The following is a 10,642-nucleotide window of genomic DNA, read 5'->3' on the forward strand; positions in this document are numbered from 1 at the left end:
TGCCGCGGAGCGGCTGGGCCCGTGAGCCGTGGCCGCTGGGCCTGCGCGTCCGGAGCCTGTGCTCCGCAACGGGAGAGGCCGCAGCAGAGGGAGGCCCGCATACCACACACACACAAAAAATAATAATAATAATAGAAAATGTCTACTAAAATAAATATTACTGTGCATTTAGTCTTCAGCATTTTTTGAAAACACAATTCCATTTCAGCATTTCCCTTTTACATAGTTTTTCTAATAAAAGAAATAACAAAATATTACAACCAGATGGAATTAGCCAGCAGTGAGTTATATTTTATATTTTATTTTATATTCTCATATGTCACCTCCTTCTTTATGCCCCAATATTTCTTTTTTAAATAGTGCTTGCTTGGGACTCATAGACTAGGATATAACCATGGTGCTATTTTTCACCAGCAGAGAACGTTGCTGATGGTTAAAAAAACAGTTCTAACACTTGCAAAATGATTCCTTTTTAATTACGACAACCTCACAGGACACTATTGTACTCACACACATAAAAATTAAACGGCTGGGCCCGTGAGCCACGGCCGCCGAGCCTGCGCGTCCGGAGCCTGTGCTCCGCAACGGGAGAGGCCACAACAGAGGGAGGCCCGCATACCACAAAAAAAAAACAAAACAAAACAAAAAAATTAAACAAATCAAAGAAAATGCAGGAACAAGAACACCCCCCCACACACACACACACACATATATCTGGTCCGGGAAGATCCCACATGCTGCGGAGCAACTAAGCCCGTGAGCCATGGCCGCCGAGCCTGCGCTCTAGAGCCAGTGAGCCACAGCTACTGAAGCCCACGCGCCTAGAGCCCGTGCTCCGCAGCAAGAGAAGCCACCACAATGAGAAGCCCGCGCACGGCAACGAGTGGCCCCCGTTGGCTGCAACTAGAGAAAGCCCGCGCGCAGCAACGAAGACCCAACGCAGCCAAAAATAAATAAATTTAATAAATTAAAAAAAAGAAATACTTGTTCAGTCAAATCAATACTAAAATATACTTAAGGGACTTCCCTGGCAGTCCAGTAGATAAGACTCCGTGCTTCCACTGCAGGGGGCACGGGTTCGATCCCTGATCGGAGAACTAAGAGCCTGCATTCTGAGCAGCGGAGCCAAAGCAAATAAAATAAAATACATTTAAGAGTCTGCTTTTTTGGGGGAGGAGTACTCTTTTTTAATTTAGTTTTTCACTTTCTTACATTTTTAGTCTCGAGAGTCTTCTTTGTTAGAAAGTCTAGGTTGAAGCCACAAAGAAATGAGTAAGAAGGACAGATCTGCTTGCCGTTTGAGAACCACTGCAATGAAACCATCCTCATGGATATGTTGTATTTATTTTTTTGCTTGTTTATCAGCTTATGGGCATTTAGAGCTGAATGGAATCCTATGGGCCACTTAAGCCAAATCCTTCATTTGTACCTGAGGAAAAAGGGAACACAGATGGATAACAGCAGAGCTGGGACAAGAACCACACAGAAATCAGGAGATTTCTGGTCTAGGGAATATTTAACCACATTAAGCTTCATCTCTGTTGCTTCGTTTAACTGTTTGAAATAGATCACAAATTTATCTGTATATTCTTAGTATTAAAGGTATAAATATCCTCTATAAATGAAATATGAGAAAAATAAATACGTTTGTCAAAACAGACAAGTTACATCTTTACTGGACTTATTATAACACAATTTAAAACAATCAAGAAGCATGGTCTTTCATTAAAAAAAAATAATAATAATAACTATAATTAACAAACAAAATTGTACTCTTCTTTGTAAATCTTTTTTTAGGAAGGAAAGAATGTGTACAACAGTGACAACAATGGGTCTTTGTCACACATATATGTAGCACCTCATCATGAATTTTTGTCCTTGTTGTACTATCTAGTAGAAAAACTGAAACAGGACTGCAGAAAACTCCCTTCATATCCGATGTCTGTTATCTGTGCTTCAAATGAAGGCTGAAGTAGATAGCCGACTTATCTCAATGATAGGAAACTAGGGAAAGCCCGCGCGCAGCAACGAAGACCCAATGTAGCCAAAAATAAAGTTTTTAAAAAATCCTCAAATGGCATCATTTTTATAGACAATATATATATATATAATATTTTACTTTAAAAACCCTGTTTAAGGGGGCTTCCCTGGTTGCACAGTGGTTGAGAGCCCGCCTGCCGATGCAGGGGACACGGGTTCGTGTCCCGGTCCGGGAGGATCCCACATGCCGCGGAGCGGCTGGGCCCGTGAGCCATGGCCGCTGGGCCTGCGCGTCCGGAGCCTGCGCTCCGCAACGGGAGAGGCCACAACGGTGAGAGGCCCGCGTGCCGCAAAAAAAAAACCCAGAAAACCAAAACCCTGTTTAATACCAAATACTTCCTGTGATTAATCACTCTGTACTACGTTGCCCAGGGATCCTGACATTCCAAGGTATCGGCAGTTTATGCCTCTCCCTGAGGTCACTCCCCTTTTCTTAAAATATGAAGGAATTCTTGCAGTTCTTTTCTACCTGATAAAAATCTTCTTCTGACCTTGGATCCACCCAAATCCTTTCTCTCTCTCTCCTTCCTCTTCCCCCTTCTTCCCGCCGTCCTCTTTCTTCTTTTTAGTCCTTGAAATCTGCTCCCTGAGAGCAGGTTTGTATCTTCACCCCTTTATTAAAAGTACTGTAACTTCAATGGGCTTATATCAACAAAAAATCCGTCGATGCAAAAGGAATGTCATCCCTCTATTCTTCCTTCTGTTGGGCTACATGCTGCAGGTCCCTGGTTTCTCAAAACGCTGTCCTCCTTGGACTCTCCTGCAGTCGAACTAACTCTGTCTCATCTGTTTTCAGAGGATTCTTCTAGGGCTGTTTGCCTTCTGTTTCCCATCTCATTGGGGCCTTTGGCCCAGTGTTGAAACCCTCCCAGGACCACAGCCCTAACCCTGTCATTGCACAGTTCTGCCTTCTTTCCTGTCTCCTGCCATGACTAATTCCAAATACAGTTTTCATCAGTAAGAGTCAAATGCTGTATTTCTGTAACTTTCTACTAAGTTAGTGAGGTAAACAGTGTTAGACAAACAGCTTAAGGCTGAGAGTGTTTGCTGTGTTTTTGCCAATTATCTGGAAGATGCCGTCTTCAGAATCTGGACGTGACCTCAAATGATGGGGGAGAAAATACACATTCACAACTAAGCGTCACAGATGTAGAAGTAAGGCACTGAGAGGGCACAGAAAAGGCAGACTTTCATTAGATGCAGTGCTCACCAAATTCCAGGCACTGGTGCCCCGCCATCACGGTTTTTACCAGATTCTCCTAGCAATGTGTAAAAATAGAATACTTTACTCAGCACTTATTTCATTCAGAGCTTTTTTTTCAAATACCCCTCTTTTTTTCTAGAAGCATCCCTGTAAGATAAATATTGTTCGTTTTATCCCCACCAATTATAAATTGAAGCCCAGAAGGTTAAGTGACAAAAGTGCCCAAGTTCCGTGCCTAATTAGTAGATAAATCAGGATAAAAATTTACTGAAATACTTATGTTTTAACTACTTCTACAGAACAAAATTGCCTCCAGGTATATGGTTTGTCCCATATTTAAGTATCATCATTATTCTCCTTTTACTTGATATTTTAAAACACAATTTACATTTTTACTAAAATATATTTTAAATGAAACGTTAAATCTCTACCTTAAATAGAAGTCAGTATTTATTTTAAAAACAATGAAAAAAAGAAAAAAACAATGATTACCAAAGGCTCAAAGTCTAGGTCCTACCCTCTCTTCATTAAAAAGGGGAACTCTCTGAAATATCATTGATCCTCTTTAATTATTCGACCTTTTTTTGACTTGAGTACCATTTTACCTCTCAGTTTATTTAAATCTGGATGCCTTTATTATGTAAAGGGAGAACTGTTAAGGTAATTGCTGTGAAATGAATATAACCAATAACACTAAATTAGGATTTCTTTTTGACTTAATCAAAAGAATTGAAAGAATATTGAGATGAGAATAACTTTATCACCGTAACATTCAACTTTATTTAATGCCATGTCCTTGAACCACCTAAAATGGAAAGGTGGTATAACAGAGTCTCTGGAGCCAGAGGGTCTCAGTTCAGAATCCCTCTTGACTGTTTACTAGTTAGGTTACCTTGAGCAAATTATTTAAACCTGTGTAAAAATGAAGATGATGATAGTAACACACATCATAGGATTGTTTGGAAGATTAAACTACTAAGTACTTATAAAGCATTGTAAACAGTGCATGGCACATATTAAAGAGTGTAGAAGTATTTGTGAAATATATAAAATAAAAATACTGGGGACTTCCCTGGTGGTGCAGTGGTTAAGACTCTGCGCTTCCAGTGCAGGGGGCCCGGGTTCGATCCCTGCTCAGGGAACTAGATCCCACATGCATGCCGCAATTAAGAGTTTGCATGCCACAACTAAGGAGGCTGCCTGCCGCAACTAAGACCCGGCACAACCAAATAAATAAATAAAATAAATATTAAAAAATAAAAAGAAGCATTATCATAACTCATTTGTGGAACATTAAAAAAAATACTTTGCATTTCACTAACATATATCCCACGCTTTGGAAAACACTAAGCTGGGCAGATAGTGGAAATTTTTCATGCAGGAAATATATTTAAGCTGACAATAGCTGACATTTCCATTGGGAAATAGAAAGGACGTGCCATGGAGTAAAAACGAGCATGATCAAATAGTTGGAGGTAAGAAAAGGCTGAGGGTGGGTAGATGAGATTAGTTTGTAGTTTCTTTCGGTTAAGGGATAAAATGCATGAGCGATAATGGCAGGAAATGAAGTTGGGGGGGGGACAGCGACACGATTAAGAGCTGAGCTTGAGTGGGGTGTCCTGATCATCACATGGGGGTGATTAGGAGGAGACCAAAGCGGGGAAGTAACTGGCAGTGAAAAGACCACTAAGGTCCAGGCTGGAGGGGGTGAGGGACTGGCGGAAAGCAGCTGCAATGACACGGGATAAGACAGTGTGGACGGTCAGAGGGCTAATGACGTCTGCTCAGCAAGGCCAGGTCTGTTCGCGTCATCAGGAAGAAGAAAGAGGAGGAAGAGGGCAAAGGAAGAGAAGAGGGAACCAGTCAGACCCCAGCAGGAGGAACTCCGTTTTGCAGGCGTGGAGGCTGAAGCACGAGGGGGGCGGCTGGGTGGAGACAGCGGACACTGGAGCCCAGTGACACGGCTTCGCGAGTTATGCACACAGAGGTAACACCTGGAACCATGAGACGGGAAATCATTAGTCGTTTTCAGAGGGAGAGTTTCAGTAAACTCTGGAGAGCATCACCCCATCCTAAGGCTAAGAAGTGACTGGTAAGGAAGGAAAGAGCAACTAGAAAAAGACTTCATCAGGTTAAGTCTCAACAGGACACAAGTGAAGAGCAGCTGTCACGGCGCTCAGCCAGCTGGATGGGGGACAGAGGCTTTCTGGAAGAGCCAATTCTCGAAGCGTGTCCTAGGCTTCGTCCTCAGCACTGGTGGAACCACATGTTAGAACAGAAGGTCCACCGGTCAAGCCCAAACCTTCTGAATTTGAATCTTGGCAGTGGGACCCAGCAATTAGTATTGAACGTATTCTCTAAGTTATTCTATTTAGACAATAAACGCGGAGGTTCTAGAAAAAGAAGTCGTACAGAAACAGCAAGAGATATTTATTGTGCTATCATTAGATAGTTTGGGTAGATCTCGTACCTTGTAGGGAAAGTAGTGAGTGTCTATTTTGACAGGTCATCTTAACAAACTAAAGAAGAATTTAACTCCATGTCATAGTACCTTCTGGACTCCTCGGCATTATTCCGGTTCTATCGGTTATCTAGGTCAGGCCTTTCCTTCTCGTCGAGATGTGCTTTTTGTTTGTCTGCCACATCATGACTGCTGTGCACCAAGTATGTGGCTTCATATTATCTACCCTCATTTCCTCACCTCTTGTCAAACAGTTGAAAATAGAATGACCTCAAATCAGTCAGGTTGAAACAGAATCTAATTCTTTTTTAAGGCCTCTAAGTTTCTAGGTTGAAACTAATTCTGTCCTTGACTTTAAACCCATCTCATTTACCCTAATTTTTCCTTGTTTTTCAACTGTCCAGGAGAAAGATCTATATTTTTGTATCATAAATGACAGCTCTGCCTCTTTCCCGTTAAAAATAATAAAATGAGATTTACATTTAAAGTTTTAATAAACTGAATCTTACATGTTTAATTTAGAAACATATCTTTCAAAACATAAGTACAGTTAAGACTACACTTCTTTTTAGTTGCACCATACCATTCCAATTATGTATTTTGTACAGTTAACACGTTTTTGAAAAGTAAAGCAAGTTTCTGAACAGTTAGTTCACTACAAAACATTCAGTTTATTGTGACAAGAGGATATTGACTAAAGGATTTATGCTAATTGACCTACCTTCCAATTTATGACATAAACTCAAATTTAAGTAAAATAAACAGTAATTTACAATAGCCTTAGAAACTTCAAATTTAAATTAAAATAAGAAATATTAGTTGATCGTATTTGAAATTATTCTGAGTAGAGCTTATCCCAGGATTTTACTAACACAGTTCCACCCAGGCATGAATTTCCACTCAAATGTTTTACTGTGAAACTTCAGTGTGACAATCTGGACTTCTTCATAGTTCTAACTAAAGTTTCAATGCTTTACCATATGTGTTTCAGAAAACTTGTATCAAATTTTCAGTTGTAAACCTGACGATGTCTCTACTGTGAAACACACTTACATCTCTCTTTTAGGAATGAGCTCAAGTAGCTGCCTACCTCAGTTCCTTCCCTCCTTCTCTCCTCGAATCAGGAGGAAGGGGGTCTAATTCCCCTCCTCTTGAAACTGACTGTCCTGAATGATTTTTGTGACCCTCAGAATACAGCTGAACTGATGTTTTGGGACCTAAGGTGTTCTAGGTTATAAGAGGCCTTGCAGCTTCCGCCGGGTTTTTTCTTGGAACACTTTTCTAGGGCTGTTCCCTCTTGGAACCCAGCCACCGTGTAGTGGAAAGTCCAAGCCACCTGGAGGCAACGCCACCCGAAGTCCCAGCCAACAGCCAGCGTGCTGTCAGCCACAGGTGGGAGCTACTTTAGACGACCAGCCCAATCAAGTCTTCAGATGCCTGAATCCCCCGCAGACACACAACCGCAAGGCAGGGGACCTCAGATGAGAACCGCTCAGCAGCCAGTCCACAGAGCCATGAGAGATAAGAACAAATTGTTGTTTAAACTCACTAGTTATGGAGATAGTTGTTATGCAGTGAAGATAACCAGAATATTAATCTTTCTCTGCTCAGGTTCAGACTATCAGACGTCCAGGTTCAATACCACTCCCCCCATGAAACTGTCCACGATAATATCTAAATAATGAACGAAATAATGTCCAACATCACCTTTTAAATAAGACAAAGAACGGGAGGTGACGTGGAAAGAGGAGAAATACAAAATATCCCCCCACCTATCTCACACTGGAGCCTGGAATTTCGTAATTAGAGACCATGTGGGTTAAAGTTAACCTTGCAGCTAAAATATAAATATTCTTAGCAAGGAGTCAGTCCTGCCTTTTTTCAGTATGAAATGCTTCATCATATCCTTTCTGGAGAGCAAAACTCAGGTGCAGAGGGAAAGCCTGTTGCATACCTAGATTAGCTGAAGGCATCACTGGGGAAAGAAAATACATAAAAGGAGAAAGCAAGGGATCCCAAAATCTCAATCTGCCTACTTCGCAAATAACTTTTTTTTTTTGAGGATTAGCCTTGTGCATTATAAATAACCATCAATTATTCAGAATATCTGATTAACCAATTACTCTCATTCTTCCACGATGCTAGAGTATGGATTTCTTCTTCTGAGTCAAGCAAGAATTGATTGCTATATTCACTCCCATAGCACCATCTTCCTTTTTTTAAATGATAAATTTCAGTTGTCATGACACCAGAAAAAGATGGATTCAGCTTGCTGGCATAGTCAGGCATTCTGCTACACTGCTTTCCCCTTTATCCTAGCAATTTGGACTCCAATGCTAAACCCTCACCCCCCTACTACCTCTAAATAAAAGAAGTTCTAAGTAATGTGTTTTTCACAAGTAAATGAAAAGAAGAGGAGAGAGATGACCTTAAGTGACCAAGTGCTTTCTCTCTAGTTTCTGGACAGATTTCCTTCCTTCTTTCTCTCATGGGCCCCCTTGGCTCCTTCCTTGGCTCTTCCTATTTGTGGACCGCGTGTCTGGGTCACTGTCCTGAGTGCTGGCCTCACACACTCACTCTAGTGCTACCCACTTGCTCCTTTCTCTACTTCCCTGACCTCTGGGTTCTCACCTGCTTCCTCTACCCACTCTCTCCTACTAGCCATCTGACACCTACATGAGTTTTTAGTGACCTCGATTACAATAGGAAAAGGTAGGCCATTCCTGGCAGAAAAAGGAAGAGACACATTTTAGGTATCTGTCAGTTTACAGGTAGGACAGAGAAGTCTTCAAGCTCAGGATTCGCAGAAGAGCTCAGGTGCTAACTCCACCCCCTGTCCCGGAGAACACTCTCCTGTAACCTGGGGTCGTGTAGTAATTTACCCAAGGACACTGAAGTAAAAGCCAAGACCAACTGTTTTCATTATAGTTTGGAAATGCAACCTAGAGAAATAATTAACTGCAAAATTATGTGTACTTTACCCCTTGGTAGACAGTCCACTCAAGCTTAAGGTTACAAGGCAAAAATGTCATTCTTTCCAGAGATTTTATGTTGGATCCAAAAAGCATCTTAATGTTTTTAGTAAAATGAATGGGTTACGTAAGTCAATTATTTTGGTTTTCCATTTATGAGAGCTTTTTCCCTCTATGTGCTATTCTAACAAGAGTTTATATGCCCATGTATTTAGAAAGAAAGGCAAGAAAGAAGGGAGAGAGGGAGGGAGGGAGGGAAGGAAGGAAGAGCCTGAAACTCATTCTGCCATACTTGGGAAAATGTTTTATCTTTCCTTTTTAATTGAAAATACTCCTTCCGTTTCAGAAAACTTTTAAAGACAGTTCTTCCTGCAGATCGTCTGCAACACTATTTTCTTCAAAGGCCCTAAAAATGGGTCTTTCTAAAACTTCTCCAGAATCACGCAAGAGACTATACATGTCTTGACCACAATTAACATTCACAGGCAAAACTGTCCTCGGCTTTCTCTTTTTTCCTTTCTCCCAAGTTGGCCAGCGTCTATGAACTGCACCGATTAGCAGTCAAAGCATCCCCTAACCCTCGAGCCTGTGGGAACTCAGGAATTTCCACCCGAGCACGTCAGTCCCAAAGGCCTCCCCTACCCTGGAAGAAATCCCTGACAACAAAGGACAAGCGAGAGGCCGGGGGAGGGGCGTAACGCGCTCGGACGCGAAGGAACGAGGACGCTGGCGTCGACTGGCCGGCCGCGCTGCCGGCGGGTCGCTGATCCGAAGCCGTGGGCGGCGGCACGGCCGGGCTCTCTCCGGCCTCCGGGACGGGCCGCGCCGCCTCCGCAGGGCGCGTGACGCCTGCTCTCCGGCCCCCGCGCCCTGCTCCGCTCCCAAGCCTTCTCGTGGGACGCCGCCTCCTCGGGCTCCGCTCGGTCCGACGGGTTCACACCCGCTCCCCGGGCCGCTGCAGCTGCAGCCGCTCAGCTCCGAAGCGGGCGGACCCCGTCTAGAAAGTTGAGCGGAGCGGCGCGCGCCCCAGCGCCCGGGGACCTGGGCCGGGACGGGCGGCCCGCGTCCCTCGCCCCCGGCCCGGCTCCGCTGGAGGCAGGTCGGCCTGCAGCCTCCACGTCAAGCCTTTTGTGCCGCGGTGGCGGCCCGCTGAGGCGGGGGCTGGAAGGGGTCCCCAGCTCGCCTCGTCCCAGCGCCTTCCCGCACGCAAACCTGGGCGAATGGAAAGTACACGACGTCGCCACTCCTCGAGCCCCGTCTCAACTTGCTCGCCGAACCGCACACTGAAACGTGGCACACGTGGGGACAGCCACCCCGCCCCCCGGCTCTCCTTATCCTCCCCTGCGACCCCAGGCCGCCCACGCGCGGCGACCCCCGGGCCGCGGTCCTCCCCCGGCGCCCGGGAAAAGTCCACAGACGGACGCGGGAGGCGGGGGGGGGCGCAGTCCGAGGCCGACCGACACCCACTTTCTTCCCGCCACACCCGCCTCCGAGGCCGAGCCTCACTCACCCATGGCGCCGCGTCCCCCTTCCCTGCGGCCCCTCCGGAGCGCAAGCGGCCGGCGCAGCCCGGGGCCAAGGGCTCCGCGCGCCTCCCCTGCTCCGCGCGCCGCGGCGAGTGACGGCCTCGCCCCTCCCAGCCTCGCGGGCTCCCGGGGCTCCCGGCTCCGCGGCGGCCGCGCAGACCCCTCCCTCTTTCCACCTGCGCCGCGGGCGACGGGCTGCGGCTTCGCGGTTCCCGCCGCGCCCCCCCCCGGCCCCTCCCCCCCCTCCCCGCTCAGGCCCGGGAGATCCGCGTGCAAACGCCCTTCCCCGCCCCCCCGTACGTGAAACACACATTACACACCCGCACCGTCTCAGCGCCCGGACGACCGGATAGCCGAGATAATCGTCCCCAACGTGGAGACCAGGAAAGATTCTTCCAGAAGAGTTTGATGGGGTGATTTCTACATTCCCTAAAATCTT

General features: G+C 45.4%; 1 protein-coding gene across 3 annotated transcripts in view; it reads right to left on the minus strand.

Annotated features, from left to right (window-relative positions):
• Positions 1 to 10,286, minus strand: part of GPM6A (glycoprotein M6A) — a 262,338-nt gene extending 252,052 nt beyond the window's left edge. For all 3 annotated transcript variants that reach the window (XM_028481689.2, XM_007127582.3, XM_028481688.2), the window contains exon 1: positions 10,188 to 10,286. In XM_028481689.2, the coding sequence (XP_028337490.1) occupies positions 10,188 to 10,191 (4 nt within the window). In that variant the 5' untranslated portion in view covers positions 10,192 to 10,286. The remainder of the gene's footprint in view (positions 1 to 10,187) is intronic.
• Between the last annotated feature and the right edge of the window lie 356 nt (positions 10,287 to 10,642).

This window comes from Physeter macrocephalus, chromosome 20, assembly GCF_002837175.3.
Source record: "Physeter macrocephalus isolate SW-GA chromosome 20, ASM283717v5, whole genome shotgun sequence".
NCBI classification, from domain to species: Eukaryota; Metazoa; Chordata; class Mammalia; order Artiodactyla; family Physeteridae; genus Physeter; species Physeter macrocephalus.